Consider the following 12,192-nt stretch of genomic DNA (forward strand, 5'->3'; position numbering starts at 1 on the left):
ACTGATGAAATTTAACTTAATATAAACTTAAGTTACCTATAAAGTTTTTACTAAAGGCCATCAGAGATAGTACTACATAATTTAAGTGTTTTTTTTTTTAAGTTTATTTATTTATTTTGAGAGAGAGAGGATCTCAAGCAGGTTCTGAGCTTTCAGCACAATCTCCCAAACCATGAGATCATGACCTGAGCTGAAATCAAGAGTAGGGCACTTAACCAACAGAGCCATTCAGGTACCCCAGTACCATGTAATTTATTTTTTTCTTAAAAATGTTTTTGATGTTTATTTTTGAAAGAGCACGAGCAGGGGAGGGGCAGAGTGAGAGAGAGACAGAGAGAGAGAGAATTCAAAGCAGGCTCAACATGGGGTTTGAACTCATGAACCACGAGATCATGACCTAAACTAAAGTTGGACGCTCAACCGACTGAGCCACCAAGGCACCCCTGTAATGGTCTTTATCTTTTAAAAACAGGTCTACTCAATCTAGAACCAATAGTACAGAAGTGAAATGTTACTTTTGTTCATTACTAATGGAAGTTAAACAACTATTTAATGAAAAAATTCCTAAAATTAATATTTTAATAGATCATGGGATTTCCATTTTAAGGGGGCTCCCCACCATTTGTAAAAGTAATGCATGCATATTGTGGACAATTGGGACAATGAAGGAATATATAAAGAATCCATTGATGGTCACATTTTGTTATATTTCCTATAAGCCTTTTATGTATGCATTTTTTTTAAGTTTACTTATTTTGAGAGAGAAAGAGAAAAATGCGAGCGAGGGAGGGGCAGAGAGAGAGGGACAGAAAGAATCCCAAGCAGGCTCCATGCTGTCAGCATAGAGCCCGATGCAGGGCTCGATCTCACAAACCGTGAAACTATGACCTGAGCTGAAATCAAGAGTCGGACACCGACTGAGCTACCTAGGTGCCCCTGCACTTTTAAATATATGACTGAGGTCATAAACAATTCTGTTTCCAGCATTTTTTTCCTTTTACATTGTGATTAAAATTTGAAATGCTGATGATTAGGTGAGATTCCCAAAGTAAGACCTGGGTTTTACAATTGGAGTATTTGAAGCAGGCTGGGTAGTTAATTAGACTTTAAATATTTAAATATCTTTGCAGCTGGCTAAGACTTTATTTTCATCTTTTAGTGTGTTTGATTTTTTTTAAAGGTTTCCAAATTAGTCAAACATTTTAGAATGCATATTTGTTTAAAGGGGAAGAATATAGATGAAATTTAAGAATTATAAATATGGTAAGAATTAGAGGGATGCCTGGCTGGCTCAGTCAGAGCATGTGACTCTTGATCTTGGGATTGTGAGTTGGAGCCCCACGTAGGTGATAGAGTTTACTTTAAAGAAAAAAGGTGGGGGGGGGGGTGCCTGGATGGCTCAGTTGGTTAAGATTTTAGTTCAGGTCATGATCTCACAGTTCATGAGTTTGAGCCACGTGTCAGGCTCCTCCCCCGCTCAAGTGTACACGAGGTCTCTCTCTCAAAATAAATAAACTTAAAAAAAAGAATTATAGAGAAGTCTTCTCATAGACAAGTAAATGGAAGCACTACATAGAGAACGTATTCAATCATTTAAATATATTAAAGCTTGTAGAGTAAAATGTGAGCTTTAATTCCTACACAGGAGGTAGTTATTGAGTATTATGTTGCCATTTTTAGCACTATAAATATGTTATATGTAATATATTTAATAGTTTCATTGTAAATTCCTGAACTAAAATAAGCAGTAGAGTTAAAATTATTAGCCTTTTCATTATTTTTCTTGTTCTAAAAGGTAGATACTTTCCTTAATTTTAGGATACTTGAATGTTAATGAACCATCTTCTTGGAAAATAGTTTATTTTATGTATTTATTTCTTTCAAACAAAAGGTCCTGCATATTTATTACTGAATCACCTTACTGGTGCAGAAGCATAGTAACAGAGAAGAATCATTTTTCTAGTAAAACATGTTTATTGTTGAGGTGGTAGTGATGTTTACACAGTGATAGAATACAAGTATGTAACCTTCATGCAGCATAAATATATATGCCATCTCATGTGCTATCCATTCTAGACCAGCTTGGTTCTTCTCCAGTGCCTCCTCTTGGAGTTGTACCTGATTTTATTACCAGTTTTCATCCGAATTCACTGGGGAATGGGATGATTCTGCTTTTGTTTCTTGGCCACGTTTTTGTTTGTTTGTTTGTTTGTTTTAATCTTTATTTATTTTTGAGAGAAAGAGAGACAGAATGTGAATGGGGGAGGGGCAGAGAGAGAGGGAGACAACAGAATCCGAAGCAGGCTCCAGGCTCCAAGCTGTCAGCACAGAGCCCGACGTGGGGCTCGAACTCACGAAACGTGAGATCATGACCTGAGACGAAGTCGGACACTTAACCGACTGAGCCACCCAGGCGCCCCTGTTTCTTGGCCACATTTTAAGCGTGATTCTGCAAGTCTTGTGAGAAGACCCAAATCAGAGTATATTAATGTGCAGAGATGGGATTCAAACCCAGGTCATCCAAGCTCCTAGGCTAGGGTACCTTCCAGACTTCCCTGCTGCTACCCATGGTAAGAAGCAGTTAACTTCACACACCACAATGGCAGAGAAGAGGAGAGAGAAAAAATAGTTTACTTTTTGAGTGAAAATATAATGAATAATGGTTATCCCATTGACTCATACAAAGCATAGTTGAATACTATAGAATGAAAAATTAAGATAATAACATACCCAAATAACCTGCCCTTCAAAATATGTATGTAGTTCTAATGAACTTGAGTACTTTTTTAGATTTAAGATTATTTTGTTTTGTTTTTGCATTGTGTTAATGTCTGAGAAAAGAATGAGATTCTATAAATGCCCATAGGATTTTTATTAAGGTGTTATCTTTTTCTAGCTTAAAGCAATAAATGTAGATCTTCAAAGTGATGCTGCTCTGCAAGTGGACATTTCCGATGCTCTGAGTGAGAGAGATAAAGTAAAATTCACTGTTCACACAAAGGTAAATGTGATTTTGTACTTGTACTATTTTAGCTATTTATTGTGCAGATGTTATATATGTGATAATATATTGACTGGAACTTTGGTTTTGAACATAATTAGAAGTAAACTATATTTTAGTTTATAAGCTACTGCTTTTATTGTAACAGTTTTAAGGAAATGTACTTGTTAAATTTTTTTTTAATTTTTTAAGTTTATTTATTAGAGAGTATCCATGAGGGAGGGAGGGAGGGGCAGAGAAAGAGGGAGAGAGAGAGAATCCCAAGCAGGCTTCGGGCACGCAGGGCTCCATCCCACAAATTGTGAGATCATGACCTGAGCCAAAGTCAGGAGTTAGACCCTTAACCAACTGAGCCATCCAGGTGCCCCAGGGAAATGTACTTTTTTTTAAAAATGCACTTTTTAAAGACTAACATTTACGAATTACTCACAAAACCTAGGTGTAATGCAGATTTAATTTTCTCTAGACTTCTATTAATATCTTTCATCATTCTTGTTTTCAATTTTGTTTTGTTCTTTTAGTTAATTAAATTACTGTCTTACAAATTATTTTCTTCTTGGATTTCAGTTTTTAGGCATATTTTCAGACTGTAGATCTATTTTTCTTTGAATAGTTGAGTTTGATATATATTAGTAAGACAACTTTTAAATGGTGGTAGCAGTATAGTATAATAAGTCTGTCAAATTATTTTCTTAAACATCTCAAGATAATTTTGTCTGATGTCTCCGAGTTTTCATAATCGAGTTTAAAAGTGCTGATAATCTTTCGCATGAGACTAATTTACAAAAATAAGATAAAAAATATTTACTAAAAGCCTTTTAGTGCAATTTTGATTTTTATTCAAGAGAATCTCTGTCTTTGCAGAGTTCGTTGCCAAATTTTAAACAAAATGAGTTTTCTGTTGTTCGACAACATGAGGAATTTATCTGGCTTCATGATTCCTTCGTTGAAAATGAAGACTATGCAGGTTATATTGTGAGTATTGGGGTTCCATTTTAATCCCATTTTCTAGGAGCTTTTTAGGTACTTTATTATGTGTTAAATTTTTAGTGAACTGGTGTAATTTTTTTAAATTGCCAATTAGAAAACACAATGTACGATCACCTTTTATCCTAAATTGCCTAGTTTGAAAGTGTGGAGATATGGCTATGTTATGCTCCTTCATTTAAATTTAAATTCTTATTGTTTACTGGAAGTGAAATGGGTTTTTCCTAGGGATTAATCAAGGGGATGTTACAAACCATACTGGTTTTGAACACTTAGGTAGATAAATACTTAGAGTTGGAGGTACCTTAAGAAGTCATCTAATCTAAGTATGTACCAGATGTTGTGCCTTAGCCATTGTCCACACTCAGATTCCTGAAATTTAGTTTCATTTGATATCCTTGAAATTATCCTGACTTGATTCTTTCTCCATCCTTGTGGCTACTCCTTCTCAGTCATTTGCTTTTTCTTTGTGTAACTCAAAATTTGGTTGACCACTGGCCGTACATTTTTTTCCTTTTTTCTTTAAAAAAAATTACCAGTTTATATAAAGGATACAACCAGACAGCCCAAAGGAAGAGATGCATAGGACAAGGTACAGGGATCGGGGTTGGGGCATAACTTTCATGCCCTCTCCAGGTATACCACCTTCCACCTCCATAGCATGTCAGTGTGTTCACCAAACTGGAAACTCTTTCTTCTCTTCCCATCTTATTTCCACCTTTTCTTCCTCATCTTGTCTAATGGCATTTTCTTACTACAATTTCCTTCTATAGACTAAACACTCCTCAAAGATCAAGACCATCTTTGCTTGTTTTTTTTAAGATTTTTTTATTACACTATATGTTAACTAACTTGGATGTAAATCTTAAAAAATAATAAAGATAAGTAAAAAAATACTTAATCACATATAAAAAAAGTTTGTTGTTTTTTTGTTTTTTTGTTTTTTTTTTCAAATTATTTTAGCTAGCAGGAACAGGGAAGAGGGGCAGAGAGAGAGAGAGAATCTTAAGCAGAGTCTATGCTCAGCACAGAGCCTGACACAGCGCTTGACCCCATCACACTGAGATCATGACCTGAGCCAAAATCAAGAGCCAGATGCTCAACCAATTCAGCCATCCAGGACCCAGGCACCCTAAGGTAGATAGATAGATAGATAGATAGATAGATAGATAGATAGATAGATAGATAATTAATTACTTATTTTCGAGAGAATGCAGGTGGGGGAGGAGCAGGGAGAGGGGGACAGAGGATCTGAAGGGAGCTCTGTGCTGACAGGCTGACAGCAGCAAGTCCGACGTGGGGCTCAAACTCACGAATCTTGAGATCATGACCTGAGCCAAAGTCGGATGCTCAACCGACTGAGCCACCCAGGTGCCCCTATTTATTTATTTTTAGTGTTTATTTATTTTGAGAGAGAGAACATACATATGAGAAAGGGAGGGGCAGAGAGAGAGGTAGAGAGAATCTTAAGCCGGCTCCATGCTCAGGAGCCCAGCGAGGAGCTCAGTCTCACAGCTGCAAGATCACAATCTGAGCCAATATCAAGAGTCAGACGTTTGACTGAGCCACCAGGCCCCTGCTCCAAGATTTTATTTTTAAGTGATCTCTACACCCAGCATGGGGCTTGAACTCACAACCCTAAGATTAGGAGTCGCATACTCTACCAACTGTGTCAGCCAGGCACCCAAGACCATGTCTTGTTTATCTTTATATGCACATTGTTCAGTATCATGCCTGGTGCATAGTAGATGTGAATATGTGCTTAGCTGTACTTGATGCTTCCTTCCCTATTGCTTTCCTCAAGCGTAACTCTTTTCTTGTATTCATTCTTTAACTTTTCCTCTACTTATCTTTTCTTCTTGCTTTCTTTGCTTCCCATCATTTTCCCTTAACAATTCTTATTTGTAAGCCCTTCCTTTTAAGGTAAACTTTTTTCTTCTATCCTTCCCTTGAAAGATATGTCTCTTCTAGATACTATATTTTTACTTAAGATAAGTATTTACTCACCCCCTTACTGTGAGTGAATGGAATGAGGTTAGTCATTAATCTCTGTTTTGTTGTCTTGGTTTTAAGTCCGTGCTCTATGCTTCTGGTGCACTCCTCCAGTTAAGGAAGCCTTTTTAACATCCCTTGCTGGATTGTACTGTTGGCATCCATGAATTTAAGAAACATGGAATAGCATAAAGCTACTATGAATTCATTAATTTAAAAATATATGTTTGTATTTGATCAAACTATTTACATACTTCTGAAAATTGGTATGCATATTAATTTAGTGTATAGTCAGAGCTTAATGTGTTTATACATTTGAAGACTCTAGGTTGCCACATAGGAATCTGCAGATTAAAGTTTGGGAACTACTGTTCTAATACTAGAAAATAGTGCTCTGCCATATTTCTTCCTTGTGCAAAGGACCTAATCAAATTTTCTAACCTGAATTGAGATATTCCTGGTGCCATGTTCATTCAAGATGTCTTTAGCTCTCCCAGACACAGTCTTTTATGGTAGCAGTAGTACAGTTGCTGTGAAAACTAAAAGTCTTTAAAATTAGTGATTTGGTTTTCTTACAGATCCCACCAGCACCACCAAGACCTGACTTCGATGCTTCAAGGGAAAAACTACAGAAGCTTGGAGAAGGAGAAGGGTCCATGACAAAGGAAGAATTCACAAAGATGAAACAGGAACTGGAAGCGTATGTGATTTTTGTTGTTGGTTTTGTTAATTGTGCTTATTTTAATGCCTTTTTTCTGTGCTCTCTGATATCCCATTCTTTTAATCATTTCACCACAGTGACCCTTTCTGAAAGATGCAGGTTTAAGCCAAACAACCAGTTTTAATGATCATGATCAGAGCCTACAGGAAAATTATAGAATAATTGCCTACATTGTAAAATTCTTTAAATTCATGTTTTAAATAGACTCTGAAAATTGAAAATGGGGGGTCCAAAACTTTATTTAAAAATAGTAGAAAGGGAAATAAGACTTTTTGAAGCAGAATATAAGTTGTTTTGGTTTTTATCTACAAGGCCTTAGTCATTGCCAACCTGGTTTTCTTTTTTCGATGTGTGCATACTACCCAAACTTCTGTTTTCTGTTTCTCATAGAAATATGCACCGAGCAACTCTGCACATACTCTGTTTTCTTTTTTAAAAAGTGTGTGTGTGTGTGTGTGTACGCATGTGTGTGCACGCGTGCACCTGTCTAAATGGCTGTGTCTGTGTTTAATTTTTGCCCTCTTTCTTTCTGCCTATGGCTTCTGGCTAAGGGGAAAAGAATAGGAGCAAAGTAAAAGGAGAATAGTTTTAAAATGTTTTTCATTAAATGATTATTAGTTTCACATATACTAGAAATGCATTAAATCTTTGAAAAAACTGGAGATAACTTCTGTTTTGCGTTTAGCATATTTGCTGAAAATGCAGAATCTTTCCCTCTTATTAGACATTTGAAGTAATTTTAGATTTACAGGATATTGTTTTCTGTATTTTGAGAGCAGTACAAGTAAACACTTTCCCTTGTATCATCATCACCTCCATCACTCTTTTTCTGATCATTTCTCCTCTTCATTCATTTCCTTTTCTCCTCTTCCACTTAGTTTCAGTTTTTAAGCATATATGCACCTGGCTACTAGACTCCTCTTCAGAATGCTAAACTCGTTTGACAAGATAAATTAGCAAAGTAGATCTTTTTTGTCAAAGTGTAAGGTGACATATTTTAAGATTTTTGTCCATGCTGGGTGCAAGCAATAGTCTGAGAGACAGAGATACATACTTTTATAGTTATAAGACTGAAAACTGGAAATTAGCAGAGCACATTAATATTAAAGAATCTGTGGTTTTCCAGTGGCCCTGATCATGATTCTTTTGTGGTCTGGTTAGGGGTTGGATAACAGAGAACCTTGGGTTTATTCTACTGCTACCTCCATCCTCTGCATCCTTCTTTTTTGTCTTCACTGAATGACTACCCTCACAGAGATCAAACTTCTCCCAACATTGGTCCTGCTGGTTTGCTGGTATGTAAAATTTATCCTCCTTGCACGTAGTTGAAGCAAGAATATTGGGCCTTTTCCTTGAGTGTTTCTTTTTTCAAACTGACGTATATTACTATATGATCACTGTGATTCACTGATGAAATTAAAATATTTTAAACATAATTTTCCAATGTAATGACAAAAATTAGTCTCTCTGTGGTGTGCTTTTTTTCTTGTGTGTTTGGGTCATTAGATGAAAATAATTATTAATGTTGAAAATATGCTTACTGAGGTTTGAGTTTAGATTTTTTTTTTTTGTACACAGGTATTTAAAAGCAGTAATTATCGAGAAATTGATCCATAAAGATTGTATCAAATAATTTGTAGTGTACTTTCTCTGGAGCTGAAAACAAACACCCCTATAGTTATCTTTAACATCAACTTGCATAGGAAGAAAAGTTCATAAAACTTAAAAATATTAACATTTAAATATAATAAATACTATTAACTAGCATGAAGTCTTTTCAGAGCTGGATTTTATACATTTTATTAACAGTTCAACTAAAACCTTTATTTACATGGATTATATATTTGTATCTTTAATTTTGCATTTAGAATAATTTGGAGTATTTGTTGAAAACTGTTACGGACTATTTTCTAGTTGATGCAGTGTTTTACCTTTAATTATGTGTATTGTTTCTAGTGAATATTTGGCAATATTCAAGAAGACTGTTGCAATGCATGAAGTGTTCCTATGTCGTGTGGCAGCACATCCTATTTTGAGAAAAGACTTAAATTTCCATGTCTTCTTGGAATATAATCAAGATGTGAGTATTGATTAAAGCAGTAATCAAGGTTTATTTTTAGAGTCACTGTAAAAGGCAGGGAGTAGTTAGAAAAAACCCTTTTTTTGTAATGTTCTTATTTTTCAAGGTAGTGTAAAATGACATTTTTTTTTAGTGGTAATAGAGTATTTCAATACAACTAGAGAAGAAATGAAGAAATTGAAGAAATGAGGCTAAATCATGTTACTGCATGGGACATTGATTTTCATCCTGAATTGTGAACCTCTTAAGAAATAGGATTATCAACTTGATTGTTTCCTAAATTTGAGTTTGAAGTTTTCTGAAATTCCAGGGAGGTGCTTGAGCTAAAGAATTCTAGATTACTTTAGGGTTAATCATTGCCTTTTGATCTGTTTAACTGACCTTTTTCAGTGCCAGTTGCTCCTACTCTTCCTCCTTCCCTGCCTGAAAACTCTGTTACAGTGCAAATAGAAAAATTGATGTGGTTGAGCTTTAAAGATTTCTTCATTCATAGTACTGGCAAAAATTTTTTTTAATGGATAGGTGATACAGATCTTGGGATTTATTTTTGAATGACAAGATTAACTCATAATTTTAGCAGAAAACAAATGTAGCATAGTGCTTATTTGCTTATAAGTTGACATCAAGATCAAAGAATTTTATGTATATAAATTTGCCCTTCTGGTTTGGTTTTAGTAGACATGACAATAAAATATCTTAAGTCTAGCAATAGAGAGAACACATTTTTTTGAAAGGGTATGAAGTAACTCAGGATCACAGAAACAGCATTTTAAGCCTGGATACTTCCACAAGTGTAAATATGGTATGTGATACTGGCATGTGGTCATTTACAACTAGGAACTGTAAAAAATTCTGGCTATGTCATGAATTATAAGAAGCTGAAAATAACTTGTGACTGGGTTGCCAAAGAACACATGATAGAATGCTGTCATCACTTTTTTTACTTTTATGTGTTTGTTTTTGCTTAACCTTATTCATGGCCTTGGCCAAAACCTTAATAATAATTGGTAGAGCAGCTTAAGCATACAGTGAGTATTATCAGTGCAAGGCCACTTGAGCTAGAGGAGCCTCATGCTCTGTGTACTCTGTCCCATTGCCAAATCCCTTAGTACTATCTGAAATTATATGTCTGTATTTTAAATTTTTATGTATTTATTATCTGTCCTCTCTACTAAAATGTAAGCTCTCTGAAAGCAAGGCTTGAATTTTACACCATTGTATCCTCACTGCTTTAGAATAATGGCTGACAATTAAGATGTAAAATAAGTATTTGTTAAAATGATAAGTGAAAGATTATTGATTGTTTTCCAGTTGTGGTGGTGGTTTTTTAACTTTTTTTTTTTTAATTTAAATTTTATAGTTAACATACAGTGCAATATTGGTTTCAGGAGTAGAATTCAGTGATTTATCACTTACGTACAACACCCAGTGCTCATCCCAACAAGTGCCCTCCTTAGTACCTATCACTCATCTAGCCCATCTCCCACCCACCTCCCTCTGTCAACCCAGTTTGTTCTCTGTCATTAAGAGTCTCTTGTGGTTTGTTTCCCTCACTTTTCTTTCCCCCCTCTTCCCATATGTTCATCTGTTTTGTTTCTTATATTTCACATAGAAGCGAAATCATATGGGATTTGTCATTCTCTGGTTGACTTATTTCACTTAACATAATATATGCTAGCTCCGTCCACATCATTGCAAATGGCCAGATTTCATTCTTTTTGATGCTGAGTAGTATTCCATTGTATATATGTACCACATCTTCTTTATCCATTCATAAATTGATGGACATTTGGGCTCTCTCCATAGTTTGGCTGTTGTTGATAATGCTATAAACATTGGGGTGCAGGTACCCCTTCGAATCTGTATTTTTGTATCCTTTGGGTAAATACCTAATAGTGCAATTGCTGGATCATAGGGTAGTTCTATTTTTAGTTTCTTGAGGGACCTCCATACTATTCTCCAGAGTGACTGCACCAGTTTGCATTCCCACCAACAGTGCAAGAGCATTTCCCCCTTTCTCTGCATGCTTGCCAACACTTGCTGTTTCTTATGTTGTTAATTTTAGCCATTCTGACAGGTGTAAAGTGGTATTTTATCATGCTTTTGATTTGTATTTCCCTGATGATAAGTGATGGCGATCATCTTTTATATGTCTGTTAGCCATCTGGATGTCTTCTTTGGAAAAGTGTCTGTTCATGTCTTCTGCCCATTTCCTCACTAGATTATTTGTTTTTTGGGTGTTGAATTTGGTAAGTTCTTTATGGATTTTGGATACTAAGCCTTTATCTGATATGTCATTTGCAGATATCTTCTCCCATTCTGTAGGCTATCTTTTAGTTTTGTTGGTTGTTTCCTTTGCTGTGCAGGAGCCTTTTAAGTTTATTTTTGAAAGAGAGAGAAAACATCAGCAGGGGAGGGGCAGAAAGAGAAGGGGAGATTGAATCCCAAGCAGGCTCCACACTCAGCATAGAGCCCCATGCAGGGCTCGATCCAACCATCAGATCAGGACCTGAGCTGAAATCAAGGGTCTGACACTTAACCGACTGAGCCACCTAGGTGCCCCAGAAGCTTTTTATTTAAGGAAGTCCCAATAGTTCATGTTTGCTTTTGTTTTCCTTAACTTTGGCAATGTGTCTAGTAAGAAGTTGCTCTGGCCAAGGTCAGAGAAGTTGCTGCCTGTGTTTTATTCTAGGAATTTGATGGTTTCCTATCGCACATTTAGGTCTTTCATCCATTTTGAATTTATTTTTGTGTATGGTGTAATTTATTTTTGTGTATGGTGTAACAAAGTGGTCCAGTGGTGTAATAAACATGGTCTGCATGTTGCTGTCCACTTTTCCCAACACCATTTGTTGAAGAAACTTTTTTTCATTGGATTTCTTTCCTGCTTTGTCGAAGATTAGTTGACCGTATAGTTGTGGGTCCATTTCTGGGTTTTCTATTCTGTTCCACTGATCTATGTATCTGTTTCTGTGCCAGTACCATACTGTCTCGATGACTACAGTTTTGTAATATAGTTTCAAATCTGGAATCGTGATGCCTCCAGTTTTGTTTTTCTTTTTTGGATTGCTTTGGCTATTCAGGGTCTTTTGTGGTCCCATACAGATTTTAGGATTGTTTGTTCTAGCTCTGAGAAAAATGCTGGTGGTATTTTGATAGGGATTGCATTAAATGTGTGGATTGCTTTGGGTAGTATTGACATTTTAACGTTTGTTCTTCCAATCCATGAGCATGGAATGCTCTTCCATTTGTTAGTGTCCTCTTCAATTTCTGTCATAAGTGTTTTATAGTTTTCAGAGTACAGATCTTTTACCTCTTTAGTTAGGTTTATTTTCCTAGGTACGTTTTTGGTGCAGTTCCAAATGGAATCAATCCCTTGATTTCTTTTTCTGCTGCTTCGTTATCAATGTA

At 35.8% G+C, this 12,192-nt stretch overlaps 1 protein-coding gene across 1 annotated transcript in view; it reads left to right on the forward strand.

Annotated features, from left to right (window-relative positions):
* The window catches only part of SNX6 (sorting nexin 6), a 60,199-nt gene that overhangs the window by 12,803 nt on the left and 35,204 nt on the right, over nt 1–12,192 (forward strand). The window contains exons 3-6 of the mRNA XM_086709941.1: nt 2,897–3,001; nt 3,866–3,976; nt 6,559–6,680; nt 8,658–8,781. Of these exons, the coding sequence (XP_086566067.1) occupies nt 2,897–3,001; nt 3,866–3,976; nt 6,559–6,680; nt 8,658–8,781 (462 nt within the window). The remainder of the gene's footprint in view (nt 1–2,896; nt 3,002–3,865; nt 3,977–6,558; nt 6,681–8,657; nt 8,782–12,192) is intronic.

The sequence above is a fragment of the Puma concolor genome, chromosome B3, assembly GCF_028749965.1.
Source record: "Puma concolor isolate L17-30 chromosome B3, mPumCon1.1.hap2, whole genome shotgun sequence".
NCBI classification, from domain to species: Eukaryota; Metazoa; Chordata; class Mammalia; order Carnivora; family Felidae; genus Puma; species Puma concolor.